We start from the raw sequence: 18,584 nt of genomic DNA on the forward strand, positions 1-18,584 counted from the left end.
ACATGTTTAGGGGAGAGTGAAATTAAATATGCTATTTTTATACTGTATTTATATAAGTATATATGTTAACAGTATATGAATAAAAAAACAATTATTAATGCTCCACTATTCAAGTATTTATTTAAAAACTATTAAATCACAAATTCCATTTTGAATAGCAACAGTCCATAGTTGCATCTGCAATATTTAAAAGTGCGAATTTCTATATAAAATTCTAACAAAGAAAGAAGTTCGCATTTTTAAATGTCATCCCGTACTAATCATCATTAATCGTCCTTCAACAATGCGGCAATTTTATCTTTAAATTTTCTCTCAGGATCATATTTCGCCTGAAGTTCAGCCGCTAATGCTGCTTTTTTCTCGAATATTACAGTGATAAATTTTCGGAGTTTCTTTTTTTGAATTTCTGTACATTTGCCGCAAGCTGTAGCGATCACTTCCGGTAGCATTTCTGAAAAAAATTGTTTGTCTTAACGGACGTAACGCTGATGTAGAATATTATTATATGTCAATAAAAGTGCGTATCAATTCTTATAAGGCCGGCAACGCACTCGCGAGCGTTGGCATTAAGAGTGACTACGGGCGGTGATATCACAACATCAGGAGAGCCTGCCAGCCTGCCTGTTCAATAAAAAAAATTAACTACCTTAGGGTAGTGGCTTCAAATCCCACTTCACCAATGAAATTATAATTAAACCTGTACTATGTATGTATGTCTGACGATGAGATTTTAAAAGGAAACTTAGCGCTATACATAATATGACATAACATATAGTCCGCGCTTAGTTTTATTTCTGATTCTCACTTTTAGAGACAATCAACAACGTAGCGACGGTAACAGGAACTTAACTATTGTGATTACGGAATCTTCATGGAAGACCGGGTAGGAGTGTTGTTGAAATGTTATGAACTTTACAAATAGTATAATATAATTTCCGATCTTCGCAATATTTGATATTTTTGTTTATCGTTCTTTTTTTATTTACTAGATGACGAAAATCGTATCATCATCGTATCATATCATCGTATCAACATATATGTCTGTCAACACTGTATTTTTTTAAACAGACCAAAGTGATCGGACCTCTACCGCTATGAAACACAACTATATGACAACCAAGTGACAATTTATTATTTCTAAAATGGCATTAAATATTTCCCAGCTATTTCCTGGAAAATTGAGTTGCCGTTTTTAGTATTTTTCTTCTCTTATCATTTATGTTTCCCACCGTTTAAACCTACCCTGAACTTTCACTTTTAAATATTTCAAGATTTGCCATTAAATGATTATTTTTTAGAATAATGAGTCTAAAGAATAGATACCTCGATAATCCTGCGCATACTCCTTGTCACAAGGACCTTTGTCAAGAAAACAATTGATGTAGGCAAGAAATACAGCATCGTCAGAGATAATTTTGTCCACATCCACGCTGTCATATTTCTCGTCATAGCCAAATATTCCCGGAGATAACATCAGGAAGGATATGATAAAAAGAAACATCTGAAAATCACGTTTGATTCACACTTTATAGTACTGATAGATATTAAGCTACTGTATTTCTTTTCATTGTGAATTAATGAGCCATGGACATGGGGTTCAAGTACACAGGCGCTAATTAAAGATTTAAGTTAGCGCCTGGTAGATAGTACCGGTAACCCCAGAGCTGGTGCTTTTCAACGAATAAGTCTCGCAATACAGCGAGGAAATGCTGCCAGCGCTAAAGGTACACTGCCACAGGGACCAAACGTTATAAATTTGTTTTTATTTTATTTTTTTTTAAATAAGTAATTAAAATTAAATTATAATATACAGTATTTGAAATTTTCTTAACATAAGTTAAGAAAATTTTAAATACTGTATATTTGATTGTTATATTTAGGTTAGAACGATAATTAATAAGCATTTCATAATTTTTAACGGAAGGAGGAGGAGTTATACTAACCGATACTGAACGGTGAAAAATCATGACATAAAGTATATTTTAGTTAATTAAATATTAAAACCTTTAATTTATTACGATGTTATAATTATTTATTTTACCCTATAATGATGTTAGTAAATAACTGCGGATTTAAACCCACATTTTCGCAGCTAACTTCATGACTAAGCTACACTTAGATTATTATAGCATGTGATAACTATTATAAATAAAATCATTTATATAACATTAAACATTTATGTCGATGTTCTTATTTATTTACACTAATGCACATAATACAATTTACAGAAACATAATAAAATAATAGTATTTCATAGGGCTTTATCCAAAAGCGATTAATTCAAAATTCGAGTGTATATCTCCCTCAAAGGCCGGCAACGCACCCACTAATGGGTGTCTATGGCCTGCGATTTTTGGGCAATCCAAATACATTTTATTGGAAAAGAAAAATTTAAGCTATCGCGGGATATGCTTAAAAGAAGTATTAAGAATCTCCATAAATCACCTGCATCATGAGCCCACCCCACACACCTACACGTACATACCCTCACTTTTACACCATGACACAGAACAACCGAATTAGGCATTATTTAGCTAAATGTATTTATTGTTTTTTTCCTTTTGTAAATATTTTAAACTTTTTGTATATTATATGTAATCCATCTTTGGCTATTGTTTTTTAGTTGTATATAATTTAAGTTAGCTGTAGGAATACGAAATAAATAAATAATAACATTATAAAAATAGTTTTGGCTTGATTACTTACATTGATGAATTAGATTAACTTGTCACTGAAACTCATGGGAAGTGACTACAATGTTTCGAATTTATACTAAAAACAGCGGAAACACATAATTATTATCTTTATCTATGTAACGGGCTAAATTTTTCAATCTATAATATTGTATACATTACCTTTTATTATAATCCACTTATGTTATCTATAATTAAGATAAATAATTTACCGTTTGGAAACACATTGTGCGTAGTTTTAATATATATATGTACTTTTATTTTACAAAATAAAGTAGCTGACCTCGCAAACTTCAGTTCTCCTTAATGTGATTTTACTTAGCCTACCTTTTTAGTACATACCAACATAGAACATTTTGCTATGCTACCCCGGAGACTGTTCGGTTTTCCGGAATGAAAACTTTTTAGGTTTTTCTCTGTATAAACCTCTGGGTTCAAGTCATGAGTTTTAAATTAACAAATTAAAATTAGGGGTTGATCTTAGAGGGGTGGAAATTAGGCATTGTATGTATTTTTATCATGTCTCTGTTTACTTTTTACCATAGATTAAATTAATGTCACAAACGATGATCACTGTGGTAAAATATTTTTAATCTACCGGCAAGTAGACATAGACATAACATTTATTACTAACTAAAGCACACAAAATAACAATAATCAAAGAAAAAAACATAGTGATAGATATAAAAAAAACCTTTTCCCATTCGGTTCGTTTCAAGTGTGTAATGCGTGTGTGCTGTGGCTGTAATTGGCCCTGGCTCAGCATTATGCTGAGGAGCAGAATGTTCCACAGCGCTGGTCATTCTGCCAGATACCACAGCAGCTACTGTGAGCGTACAATCATTGAGCATCTCAATGTATTAATAACGATACATTCTGTTAATATTTCTGACATTGTTCCATACTAAATTACAACAAATATTTATTTGGATAAGTGAATGAATAATATGAGTTTTAAAAGCGGCTGTTCACTTTTTAGCAAAATGATTAGGCTATTAATAAATATTTAGATTACATTATGATTACACTGAGATAATATGTAGACTGCTATGCTGATAACATGTACTTTGTACCTATTTCAACAGCATCACTGAATGACGTTTCTGTGTGCGATTTCAATGTAGCTCTCATAACATCCGTAGGGTGAATAATGACCCTTAAAACGCCCGGCTCTAAAAGCCTATATTTTGCAGTCAGGATCGTAAGCGCTATGTCAATTGTATATAAAAACTTTGCGCCTTGTAGAAAATATGCGCAATGATGCAATGAAAGCCCACTACAAGACAAGGAGCCACGTTAAGATTCGACTGTAGTCAGTCTAATCAACAAAGTGTTTCCCTAATCCGAAACAAATGTGTATGAATCAACACAATAATTTCTCAAATTCATGTATGTTCCTATTTTTTATTTTTTAAGTGTATATAACATGTACCGGAAAGTGAATTGATGTTATTTTTATACAGTACTAGCTGCCCCCGCGAACTTTGTTTCGCCTTAATATGATTTTTTTACTTAGCCTACCTTTTTAGTAGCTACATACCAACATTTTGCTATGCTGCTCCAGACTATTCGTTTTTCCTTAATATTTTTTTCTTTTTGATAGATATGATTGAATTTGAACTTTCTGCAGTAATAATAAAGTATAAATTGAGTCTTTGACATAAGGAACACACCTACATTGCTTAGAAAATAGTGAGTGCTTGTAATTTAATATGAACTTTATTGAATAGGAATAAAGTTCTAATTGACCCTACGTCATGTTAATTAGAAAACGTTTGTATGGGAAAAAGAAAAGGACTGTTTTTAGGGTTTTTCCCGAAAATCATTCGAATTTCTATCGCCATGAAAACCATCCTTGGACTTTAACGAACGTTTAAAAAAAAGAATTGGTAAAATTGGTCCAGCTGTTGTTGAGTTTTTCGTTTACCAACATATTTTGCAATTCATTTTTATATTATAGATTTCTATAAGTACATGTACATATATGTTAACAGTATATGAATAAAAAAAAACAATTATTAATGCTCCACTATACAAGTATTTATTTAAAAACTGTTTAATCACAAATTCCATTTTGAATAGCAATAGTCAATAGTTGCAACTACAATATTAAAAGTGCGAATTTCTATATAAAAGTCTAACAAAGAAAGAAGTTCGCATTTTTAAATGTCATCCCGTACTAATCATCATTAATCGTCCTTCAACAACGCGGCAATTTTATCTTGAAATTTACTCTCAGGATCATATTTCGCCAGAAGTTCAGCCGCTAATGCTGTTTTTTTCTCGAATATTACAGTGATTAATTTTCGGAGTTTCTTTTTTTGAATTTCTGTACATTTTCCGCAAGCTGTAGCGACGACTTCCGGTAGCATTTCTGAAACAAAAATTGTTTGTCTTAACGGACGTAACGCTGATGTAGAATATTTTTATATATCAAGAAAAGAGCGTATCAATTCTTATAAGGCCGGCAACGCACTCGCGAGCGTTGGCATTGAGAGTGACTACGGGCGGTGATAACACAACATCAGGAGAGCCTGCCAGCCTGCCTGTTGAATAAAAAAAATGATCTACCTTAGGGTAGTGGCTTCAAAGCCCACATCACCAATGAATTTATAATTAAAGTGTGTACTATGTATGTATGTCTGACGATGAGATTTTAAAAGGAAACTTAGCGCTATACATAATATGACATAAGGGGATATAGTTCGCGCTTAATTTCATTTCTGAATCTCACTTTTAGCGACAATCAATAACGTAGCGACGGTAACAGGAGCATAAATATTATGATTACGGAATCTTCTTGGAAGACCGGGTAGGAGTGTTGTTGCTAATTTCCGATCTTCGCAATATTTGATATTTTTGTTTATCGTTCTTTTTTTATGTACTAGATGACGAACATCGTATCATCATCCTATCATATCATCATATCATCGTATCAACATATATGTCTGTCAACACAGTATTTTTTTTAAACGGACCAAAGTGATCGGAATTCTACCGCAAACACAAATGCTTGAAGGCATCTACAAATATATGACAAGGAATTAATTATTTCTAAAATGGCATTAAATATTTCCCAGCTATTTCCTGGAAAATTCAATTGTCGTTTTTAGTATTTTTCTTATCTTATCATTTATGTTTCCCACCGTTTAAATCTACCCTGAACTTTCACAAATATATCAAGATTTGCCATTAAATGATTATTTTTTAGAATTATGAGTCTAAAGAATAGATACCTCGATAATCCTGCGCATACTCCTTGTCACAAGGACCCTTGTCAAGAAAACAATTGATGTAGGCAAGAAATAGAACATCGTCAGAGATAATTTTATCCACATCCACGCTGTCATATTTTTCGTCATAGCCAAATATTCCCGGAGATAACATCAGGAAGGATATGATAAAAAGAAACATCTGAAAATCACGTTTGATTCACTTTATAGAGCTGATAGATATTAAGCTATTGTATTTCTTTTTATTGTGAATTAATATACCATGGCCATGGGGTTCAAGTACACAGGCGTTAATCATTAAGTTAGCGCCTGGTAGATAGTACCGGTAACCCCAGAGCTGGTGCTTTTCAACGAATAAGTATCGCAATACAGCGAGGAAATGCAGCCAGCGTTAAAGGTATACTGCCACAGGGACCAAATGTTATAAATTTGTTTTTATTTTGTTTTTATTATTTTGTTTATTATTACGTACCACGTACATACCCTCACGTTTACAACATGACACAGCACAGCCGAATTAGGTATTATTTACTTAAATGTATTTAATAACTTTAATTGTTTTTTTTCCTTTTGTATATAATATTTTAAACTTTTTGTATATTACATCTTTGGCTATTGTTTTTTTGTTGTATATAATTTAAGTTAGCTATAGGAATACGAAATAAATAAATGATAACTTTATAAAAAAAGTTTTGGTTTGATTACTTACATTGATGAATTAGATTAACTTGTCACTGAAACTCATGGGAAGTGACTACAATGTTTCGAATTTATACTAAAAACAGCGGAAACACATAATTATTATCTTTATCTATGTTACGGGCTAAATTTTTCAATCTATAATATTGTATACATTACCTTTTATTATAATCCACTTATGTTATCTATAATTAAGATAAATAATTTACCGTTCGGAAACACAGTGTGCGTAGTTTTAATATATATTATGTACTTTTATTTTACAAAATAAAGTAGCTGACCTCGCAAACTTCAGTTCTCCTTAATGTGATTTTACTTAGCCTACCTTTTTAGTACATACCAACATAGAACATTTTGCTATGCTACCCCGGAGACTGTTCGGTTTTCCGGAATGAAAACTTTTTAGGTTTTTCTCTGTATAAACCTCTGAGTTCAAGTCATGAGTTTCAAATTAACAAATTAAAATTAGGGGTTGATCTTAGAGGGGCGGAAATTAGGCATTGTATGTATTTTTATCATGTCTCTGTTTACTTTTTACCATAGATTAAATTAATGTCACAAACGATGATCACTGTGGTAAAATATTTTTAATCTACCGGCAAGTAGACATAAACATAACATTTATTACTAACTAAAGCACACAAAATAACAATAATCAAAGAAAAAAACATAGTGATAGATATAAAAAAAACCTTTTCCCATTCGGTTCGTTTCAAGTGTGTAATGCGTGTGTGCTGTGGCTGTAATTGGCCCTGGCTCAGCATTATGCTGAGGAGCAGAATGTTCCACAGCGCTGGTCATTCTGCCAGATACCACAGCAGCTACTGTGAGCGTACAATCATTGAGCATCTCAATGTGTTAATAACGATACATTCTGTTAATATTTCTGACGTTGTTCCATACTAAATTACAACAAATATTTATTTGGATAAGTGAATGAATAATATGAGTTTTAAAAGCGGCTGTTCACTTTTTAGCAAAATGTTAGGCTATTAATAAATATTTAGATTACATTATGATTACACTGAGAAAATATGTAGACTGCTATGCTGATAACATGTACTTTGTACCTATTTCAACAGCATCACTGAAAATGACGTTTCTGTGTGCAATTTCAATGTAGCTCTCATAACATCCGTAGGGTGAATAATGACCCTTTAAACGCCCGGCTCTAAAAGGCTATAGGCAATATTTTGCAGTCAGGATCGTAAGCGCTATGTCAATTGTATATAAAAACTTTGCGCCTTGTAGAAAATATGCGCAATGATGCAATGAAAGCCCACTACAAGACAAGGAGCCACGATAAGATTCGACTGTAGTCAGTCTAATCAACAAAGTGTTTCCCTAATCCGAAACAAATGTGTATGAATCAACACAATAATTTCTCAAATTCATGTATGTTCCTATTTTTTATTTTTAAGTGTATGTAACATGTGTAACGGAAAGTCAATTGATGTTATTTTTATACAGTGCTAGCTGCCCCCGCAAACTTTTTTCGCCTTAATATGATTTTTTTACTTAGCCTACCTTTTTAGTAGCTACATACCAACATTTTGCTATGCTGTTCCAGACTATTCGTTTTTCCTTAATATTTTTTTCTTTTTGATAGATACGATTGAATTTGAACTTTGTGCAGTAATAATAAAGTATAAATTGAGTCTTTGACATAAGGAACACACCTACATTGCTTAGAAAACAGTGAGTGCTTGTAATTTAATATGAACTTTATTGAATAGGAATAAAGTTCTAATTGACTCTACGTCATGTTAATTAGAAAACGTTTGTATGGGAAAAAGAAAAGGACTGTTTTTAGGGTTTTTCCCGAAAATCATTCGAATTTCTATCGCCATGAAAACCATCCTTGGACTTTAACGAACGTTTAAAAAAAAAGAATTGGTAAAATTGGTCCAGCTGTTGTTGAGTTTTTCGTTTACCAACACATTTTGCAATTCATTTTTATATTATAGATTTCTATAAGTACATATATATGTTAACAGTATATGAATAAAAAAAACAATTATTAATGCTCCACTATACAAGTATTTATTTCAAAACTGTTAAATCACAAATTCCATTTTGAATAGCAATAGTCAATAGTTGCAACTACAATATTAAAAGTGCGAATTTCTATATAAAAGTCTAACAAAGAAAGAAGTTCGCATTTTTTAATGTCATCCCATAATAATCATCATTAATTGTCCTTCAACAACCCGGCAATTTTATCTTTAAATTTTCTCTCAGGATCATATTTCGCCTGGAGTTCAGCCGCTAATGCTGTTTTTTTCTCGAATAGTACAGTGATAAATTTTCGGAGTTTCTTTTTTTGAATTTCTGTACATTTTCCGCAAGCCGTAGCGATCACTTCCGGTAGCATTTCTGAAAAAAAATTGTTTGTCTTAACGGACGTAACGCTGATGTAGAATATTATTATATCTCAGAAAAGTGCGTATCAATTCTTATAAGGCCGGCAACGCACTCGCGAGCGTTGGCATTGAGAGTGACTACGGGCGGTGATAACACAACATCAGGAGAGCCTGCCAGCCTGCCTGTTCTATAAAAAAATGAACTGCCTTAGGGTAGTGGCTTCAAATCCCACTTCACCAATGAAATTATAATTAAAGCGTGTACTATTTATGTATGTCTGAGGATAAAATTTAAAAGGAAACTTAGCGCTATACATAATATAACATAAGGGGATATAGTTCGCGCTTAATTTCATTTCTGAATCTCAGTTGTAGCGACAATCAACAACTTAGCGACGGTAACAGGAGCTTAAATATTGGGATTATGGAATCTTCATGGAAGACCGGGTAGGAGTGTTGTTGCTAATTTCCGATCTTCGCAATATTTGATATTTTTGTTTATCGTTCTTTTTTTATGTACTAGAATGACGAACATCGTATCATCATCCTATCATAGACCAAAGTGATCGGATCTCTACCGCAAACACAAATTCTTGAAGGCGTCTACAAATATATGACAACCAATTAATTATTTCTAAAATGGCATTAAATATTGCCCAGCTATTTCCAGGAAAATTCAATTGTCGTTTTTAGTATTTTTCTTATCTTATCATTTATGTGTCCCACCGTTTAAATCTACCCTAAACTTTCACAAATATTTCAAGATTTGCCATTAAATGATTATTTTTAAGAAATATAAGTCTAAAGAATAGATACCTCGATAATCCTGCGCATACTCCCTGTCACAAGGACCCTTGTCAAGAAAACAATTGATGTAGGCAAGAAATACAGCATCGTCGTTATTTTATCCACATCCACGCTGTCATATTTCTCGTCATAGCCAAATATTCCCGGAGATAACATCAGGAAGGATATGATAAAAAGAAACATCTGAAAATCACGTTTAATTCACACTTTATATAGCTGATAGATATTAAGTTACTGTATTTCTTTTTTGTGAATTAATCAGCCATGGCCATGGGGTTCAAGTACACAGGCGCTAATTAAAGATTTAAGTTAGCGCCTGGTAGATAGTACCGGTAACCCCAGAGCTGGTGCTTTTCAATGAATAAGTATCGCAATACAGTGAGGAAATGCTGCCAGCGTTAAAGGTACACTGCCACAGGGACCAAACGTTATAAATTTGTTTTTATTTTTTTTTTATTATTACCAGATATGTACTTAGGTTAAGAAAATTGTAAATACTGTATATTTGATTGTTATATTTAGGTTATAGAAAAACGATAATTTAAAAAAAAATAAAATAAAATGTATTTATTCATTACAAGTAGTTAATAAGCATTTCATTACTTTAAATTAATTTAATCTAATTGAATATAAATAAATTCAATGTATACTCGTATTAACGGAAGTCACAATAGACCATGCTGTCCACCACGTGTGAATGCTAGGTAAGTATAAGTATAAGAAGAATAAGAAGTTATACTAACCGATACTGAACGGTGAAAAATCATGACATAAAGTATATTTTAGTTAATTAAATATTAAAGCTTTGAATTTATTACGATGATATAATTATTTATTTTACCCTATAATGATGTTAGTTTTAATCAATAACTTTGCGGATTTGAATTTCACATTTTCGCAGCTAACTTCATGACTAAGCTACACTTAGATTATTATAGAATGTAATTAACTATTATAAATAGAAATTATAATAAAATTATTTATTTATATGTATTCCATCTTTTGCTATTGTTTTTGTTTTATATAATTTATGTTAGCAGTAGGAATACGAAATAAATAAATAATAACTTTATGAAAATAGTTTTGGTTTGATTACTTACATTGGTGACTTTTAGATTAGCGGCCTTCACACGTACAGTTCGAACCGTAGGAAACAGCCCGCGCCATTCCGATCTGCCGTCCAATCCGTCCGTGTAGACGCGACAAGCGCGTGGTGGTTTGACAGTTCGATGCGGCGCATTGGTGTGTTCGAACGTTTGTACAGTTGTATGCGGGTACCTCGTGTGGATGACAATTATTTCAAAATGGCAGTTTGGAGCGTGGAAGCAGTGACAGGTTTTATAAATATCGGGAACATCCATGTTTATGGCAAGTTAAAAATAAGTCGGCTTATACAAACCGTAATTTAAATCTTCAAATGAACGTCCAGTTGCCAGATATCTTAATGTTGCGGAAAGACGTTCTTCTGGTGTTATGCATTTTCTCATAACTGTATCTTGCTTAGTAATTCTGTGACGGATAAGTTCCAATAAGCAATCAAAATTATCGCCGTCCATCCTTAGGTAATTTTTAAAATCTTCTGGATAGTTTTCTCGTATTTCTTTTAACATGGGTAAATGTCCAAATTTTCGTCTATATTTCTTAACCCATACACGTCTCCTTTTTAGATTATTAAAACCAACCACGAAACCAGCTAACGCGATCACTAGACGTGTATCCATTTCTACTGTACCGGTTAAAACTGAAAGAAAACTTTTAAAATTGGTCGACATTCCACGCGCCATTCCATACTGCGATCTAAACTCTCGAAAAGCATTACGTACAGTTTTATCTGCAGGAAAGCGAAATAGACAGTTTGAACCGCAGTTCAAACTGTTATTACAATTTAAGCGTAAAGTAGAAGCACAGATCTGCGCGCGGTCTAGTCTGCACAGATTTATCTGCAGATTGGTGCGCAGTTCCAGAAATGCCATTCCGAACTGCACGTGTGAAGGCCGCTAATGACTTGTCACTGAAACTTATGGGAAGTGACTACAATGTTTCGAATTTATACTAAAAACCGTGGAAACACAATTATTATCTTTATCTATGTCCGGGCTAAATTTTTCAATCTATAATATTGTATACATTACCTTTTATTATAATCCACTTATGTTATCTATAATTAAGATAAATAATTTACCGTTTGGAAACACATTGTGCGTAGTTTTAATATTTATGTACTTTTATTTTACAAAATAAAGTAGCTGACCTCGCAAACTTCAGTTCTCCTTAATGTGATTTTACTTAGCCTACCTTTTTAGTACATACCAACATGGAACATTTTGCTATACCCCAGAGACTTCGGTTTTCCGGAATGAAAACTTTTTAGGTTTTTCTCTGTATAAACCTCTGAGTTCAAGTCATAAGTTTTAAATTAAAAAATTAAAATTAGGGGTTGATCGTAGAGGGGTGAAAATTAGGCGTTGTATGTATTTTTATATGTTGTATCATAAAAAAATATAAAAAAAAACATAAAATAAAAATAAAAATTTTGGCGTGGACACCCTTTATCACTTAGGGGTTTGGAAGATAGATAGTACCCGATTTTCAGACATACTGAATATGCATAAAAATTTCATCCTCATCCGCCTAAAGAAGTTTCACTTCACAAACAGGCGAGAAATCTAGTTACGTAAAGTCTCTCAGGTGGTGGTCGAACTACTACAATTGTCAAAATGATTTTGACATACGGAGCCAGTCTCGACTGTGACCTAAGTCGTCCTACTTAAAAGAATAAAGGAACAGACAGTAATATGAATAATAGTCAGCGGACTTTAATATACAAAAATTTCGATTTTGAATATTATTCGAGTCCTTCAAGTTACAAAAGTTTTAAAGGCTGTCTACATCGGAGCGAACTTTCTAGTATCTGAGATTTTGCTCTTTTGCCGCAATTATTGTACAAACTTACTTTGAATTAGTAATTGCGTAATTATATAACCGGTACGTCTTTATCATCACAAAGGATTGCATTTTACACAATTATCTGCATGGAGCATAATTATCGCTAGTATAAAAGTCTAATGGGGTTATAGTTATGTTTTAATTGTTGCGTCGATATAATAAAGGTGAGTCCTGTTTACTTTTAGTATTCGTTTATACGTTACGTTATAACGTATATATATCTTAGATTGTATGGCGATTTTTTTGGGATATACACCGTCTAACATATTGCAACAAATCTCCGCTCACTGAGAGTAATCATATATATATATATATGTGTTCTTTTCATTATGTTCTTGTAAAGGACGCTTTTGTTATGAAACAGGGGGCAAACGGGCAGGAGGCTCAGCTGATGATAAGTGATACCACCGCCCATGGACACCCACATTGCCAGAAGGCTTGCAAATACCTTTTATGAATTAGTACGGTCTTTTCTTGATGGACCCTAAGTCGAATTGGTTCGGAAATACTTCAGTGGGATCTGGCTCCACGTAGTGGTAGTGCGCGGCAAAAACTGTCTAACGAAACGCTCAGTTTTTTTAGCAATGTGAGGGTCGAAGGTATCAATTAACTTCAGGTGAGCCTCCTAGCCGGTTGCCTCCTTTTACATAAAAAAAGTTGTATGCCAAGTGCGACAACATTTAGACCATGGAAGCTATAACAAGTGTTGATATGGGGAATTAATAAAACTATCTGTGAATAAAGTGTTCGACAAACAGCTTATCTTATTACATAATGTAAATTAACCTATGCATTATTGTGAAGTTTGTTTTAGAACTGCTGAGCAGTCCAGAGCAGTCTAATCATGTTCTATGACTCAAAGTTCGAAATAATTGCGTTCCCATATGTGGTTCTAAGTGGTCGATTTATCTCTATACAAAACCTCTTCAGATTTATTAATCTAAACCTTTAAAGAATTTCTAAAAATCTTTTGAGCATGGCCTACGAGATTACGGCGATGTTTAAGTCATTGCACCATTTTTATCAAATGGCGCTAATAATACCTTATAAGCATAATGAGCGAAGCTAGTGATTTATGATTCCATAGTTTTAAATGTCTTTAGAAAAACTGATATTCTGATATATTAAAAATGAATAACAGAATTAAAAACTTACTTTCAATTAATGCTAATATATTTTTGTTTCAGTTCCTTACAATGACAAAAATAGGACTATTAATACTTATTTCGTGTATAGCATGTATTGCTATTATAAACAGTAAGGAGATAAAGAGTATAGAAGATTTAGACTTAGTAAATTTGCTTAAAAATGAAAAGGAGAGGAAACGTGTTTTTGCTTGTTTAATGGAACAGGCGCCGTGCGGTGATATGCAACAGTTTAAAGGTAAGAAAGATATTTATGAGACAATAAGCGTTTAATTGCCGAATATATTTTGAATCAATGGCGCTGGTTTCGGCTGTCACTGTCATTATATGTCACCGGGCTCGTTTGACAGCGTCAAAGTCAAATTCAGTCAAGATACTTGTAGTTGTTATTATGATACATTTGTTGGCATTTTTAGATCAACTAACGACTATTTGCTATCAAATATTAAATATATAATATATATATAGTAATAGATTTTTATTTATTCCACATCATTATTCTATCTTAAGAGTAACGAGTAATTCGATAGAACGGCACAATAATACCCACACCGATTATCCTACATAAAAACAATAAAAAAATATATTTATATACTAAATTCTTATAACTAACAATATAATAGCAAGCAACTAGCGTGAACTCAGCCAGTGTACAAACAAATAGGTCTACCTCAATAGAAATTCTGTTTATTATTTGTATTGCTCGCGTGAGTGGCGCTTCGCTAACGGCGGGCGTGGTACATCCAAACATTTAGTTTTATGAACATTATTTCTAATGACCGAGCAATGGCGATAGCTGCCATTGTCATTATAATTAATTAAAATCAAAATCAAATTAGTTCAAAACCGTTAATACTAAGTTAACGACTATTCAAGGGTTAATGATAACAATAGATACATATTATTATTATTAAAAGTAATCAAAACTTTAAACCTTTGAAATTAAAAGACAATTAGTATTAAAGAATCTTAGACACTCGTTCCTATGACTGCCGTTTGACTCTGTAGTCGATTCATGTACGGTTGTGGAACGAGTACACAAAATGTCTCGATTTTTTAATAACAAATTTGGACTGGTATAAATACCTGGTTAACCAGGTAGGATTGTTTTTTTAAAGTAGACTCTAATGTGGAATTATACTGATGATGCCAACAAACTAATCTATATGCAGGTCCTGTTTTTGTTAAAATTATGGTCGTGTTTTCTCGTTATTGTGCCTAGCTCTCTTTATCCGTCCACTTTCTCTGTCTTACCCTCTTTTCCTGTCAGTCGTCTTTGACACTCTTTTTCTCTATACCCTCTCCCCATCCACATTTATTAATTTTATAAATACAGCCACTACTTTAAATTTAAAGCCGTCTTTGAATTTAAATACACATGGTATTTAAATGGTAATAAATTTAAAAAAATCATGAATTTACAATTCATAATAATATCAATTAATCTCGATTCTCGTCCATCTAACGATCTGATTCCTGATTATATTAAATAATAATAACGATAGATTGAAATATCTAGCTTTACTTAATAATAGCTTCAATAATTCTCTTAAAGAAAAACTCAGAAGTTTAAATGGTTATTAAAAATACATAAATGTTTCATTACCTCCATTCGCAACGCCTGGACGAGAACAATTCATGATTTAGAGATTTTCTTTAGTAATTATTTTCTAAAAACTAAGTTACTATTCTGTTTGACGCGACTTATTTATTGTTTGATCCACAAAGATTTACATTGGCATTGGTGGCTAAAATATAACCTTTTATTTCAGAATCAATAACTCAAATGATAAAGACCAACTGCAACAACTGCTCACCGCGAGACATGGAAAGATATAATATGTTCTCACAATTGTTGGCTATAGCATATCCGGACAAATTAAAATCTCTCAAGGAAAAGTATCAAGGATGACGATGAAAAGAAAATAAAGCATTCATTTGTTTTTATTTTATTTTTTACATCTTATTTTATTAACAATGGACATCAATCTGGCTGGTGGTTCAAACCCCCCAAACCCCCAAAGGGATTTTTACGTGTGCAACATAATACTGAGCGTCTTTTAAGGCAATTTCTGCCTTAAAAGGGAATTTTTATGCTTTTTCCACTATGTGGAACCAGCTGCCAACTGAAGCATTTAAGAACCAATTCGACTTAGTGTCATTAAGAAAAGAGCGTACCAATTCTTAAAAGGCCGGCAACGCACTTGCGAGTATTAAGATTGTCCGTTAGCGGCGGTATCACTTAACATCAGGTGAGCCTCTTGCCCATTTGCGTCGTTTATATAAAAAAAAATGCGTGCGTACAAAGTACACATGTCAGAAGTGAAACTTCTTTGGCAAACTAATTTTTAACTTGTTCATATTTATAAAAATCTAAAACTTTAGATTTTCGAGACTTAGAGGGTGGGAAAAAGGAAGATATGTTAGGAATTTAATTGTCATTAAAATATTAAAATTTAAAAGTTCGAAAATTCATACAAATTTATTACAACAATTAAAGAGTACGTGGTACTCTTCCCACTCCTTGATAATTAAATTGCCGGACCGATACCCGATTAAATCACTTTGTGTCATCCAAAACGATATTCAGAGTATACTATGCAGGAACTAGTTAATAGTTATGTCTACTACTTTCTCCTAATTTTTCCACTTCTGTCACCCCACTACCCCGATTATATACTTAAAGATATCACGTGGAACATAATCTAATGGTTGCAGCTCCTTACAAACATCTTGTAAAACAAAAAACTTGGCGATTAAAAAGAGTGGCGGAGAGTTTAGCCAGTTCCTTTCTTCTGTTCTACGCCCTTGATTCGAGGACTGGCAGTAAATGTACAATTAGAAGCATTTATTAAGTATTTCTTCATTGACGTTTATAAGTTTACATCGTGTTACCTATATATGATTAAATGGTATTTTCCTTTTTATACTTGAGGCTAAGGGCCACAAAGGGCTGTATAGCCATTGATGATGATGACGTACCTAGAAAAATGATATTGGACTTATTAACTATTTAAACTTATAAATAAACATTAGTTGATTTCTTACTCCATTAACAGAACAGTAATAAATAAGAATGCTAAATATTGTACTTAGATTTCTAGAACACAAAGAGCATCATTTTACTATTTTTTTATGAAATTATCTTTCTTTTCCTGTTATTGCATTCCCGATAAAACCATGCACCTTATAAACACGTTGAAGATACTTAAAGAAGTTATAAACTAGATTACTTGTTTGGAACTTTTTACACATATAGAACCTTTTTTATTCCTCAACTCGAAAACACGGCGCCAATAATATTGAGAGCAACTCTACCTGCGTAAAATGCGCTTAGTCACAGATACTTTCTTCGAATCCGAGCATGTCATATGCCGTTACATTGACCTCTTGAGCCTTCCTTGGGTCTTAGACAAGTTGCTTTTATTATATTTGACATGGTCGACGTTTTCTTACTGATCAAATTGTATTCATATTTGTTTAGCACTCTTTGTATAAAGGTGAAACGAAAATATAAGGATTTAGATATATAAAAGAGCGTATCAATTCTTAAAAGGCCGGCAACGGACTTCCACTTCTTTCTGGCAACGTGAGAGTTCATGGGCGGTGGTACCACTTAACATCGGATGAGCTTCCTGCTAGTTTGCCTCCTGTTACATAAAAAAAATGAATATTATAAGAGAAATAATTGTTTAGTAATTTCTTTTCCCACACTGAAATGCAAAAATTTCCTGGATTTTTTATGATAGATTGTTGCAATTATTTGTAGGTTTGTTTTATTGTACTTGTAGGACAATGGGCGAATCGTGAATTTGTGGGGGACCCACACGCGTAAAATACGTCGATCGAAAACAAGCGACGGAGAATTCCCCGTTTCGTTCGATAGATGCGAATTTCACATGGGTTGATTGATCTAAGGGATATATTTTTTAATTCAAAATATCGCCTATTGTTTTAGTGGGTACTTGGGGCAATTATTTACACGGGGCCCTGGGCTGCAGCCCAAAAACCCCTTAAGATCCGACCCTTGTTAGGACAACGTTTTCATATACCTTTCATATAGGCATATATCTAAGAAAGATTACAGCTCTTTCCAATCTAAAAAAAGATCCTAAAATTAATTGATATTTTTCCATTACACAATGCAGACGTTAGTTTATTAGCATACTGAATTTAAAGTATGGATTTATGGATCAATAGTTAGCACGCAATGGGCCTGTTTAAACGGAGACTCATATTTTGACACGCAGTTTTTCACTTGCAAGTTGCTAATTAGCTGCTTACATAAGTAATGTATAAGATTTGAATTAATAAAGCGTGACGATTTACCTAATCGGGTTTATTCAATAACAGATATCAATGTATACAAAACCTGGTAAATAATTGTTACATTTTTCTTTCATCTGTAGTTTGTTTTACGTTGGTAAGACAGTTATATGTTGATCTTATTTCAACTAAAAAAATTCTTAAGGTTCATGACTCATAGCATAGTCATAGTAATTAGGTAGTTCATCGATGTACTTTATTAAGACTATATTTTAGCATTTTATTTATTTAAGATAATAAGATACCATTACAGATTACTCCAATGCGGTAACTATTTACATATACATCACATACAAAACAATATATTATATATAGAAAAAATCAACACAACGATAAATAGTAATAGATTACAATATTTACAAAATACTATTT

The 18,584-nt window shown here is 32.7% G+C and overlaps 1 protein-coding gene across 1 annotated transcript; it reads right to left on the minus strand.

The window, feature by feature from the left end:
• Positions 1 to 106: 106 nt before the first annotated feature.
• On the minus strand, positions 107 to 2,906 carry LOC125060626 (ejaculatory bulb-specific protein 3-like). The gene is made up of 4 exons (XM_047665587.1): positions 2,856 to 2,906; positions 2,707 to 2,772; positions 1,324 to 1,501; positions 107 to 451 (listed from the first exon to the last, which is right to left on the minus strand). Exons 3-4 carry the CDS (start codon positions 1,499 to 1,501, stop codon positions 267 to 269), a joined length of 363 nt encoding a protein of 120 aa, XP_047521543.1. The 5' UTR covers positions 2,707 to 2,772; positions 2,856 to 2,906; the 3' UTR covers positions 107 to 266.
• Between the last annotated feature and the right edge of the window lie 15,678 nt (positions 2,907 to 18,584).

This window comes from Pieris napi, chromosome 2, assembly GCF_905475465.1.
Source record: "Pieris napi chromosome 2, ilPieNapi1.2, whole genome shotgun sequence".
NCBI lineage: Eukaryota > Metazoa > Arthropoda > Insecta > Lepidoptera > Pieridae > Pieris > Pieris napi.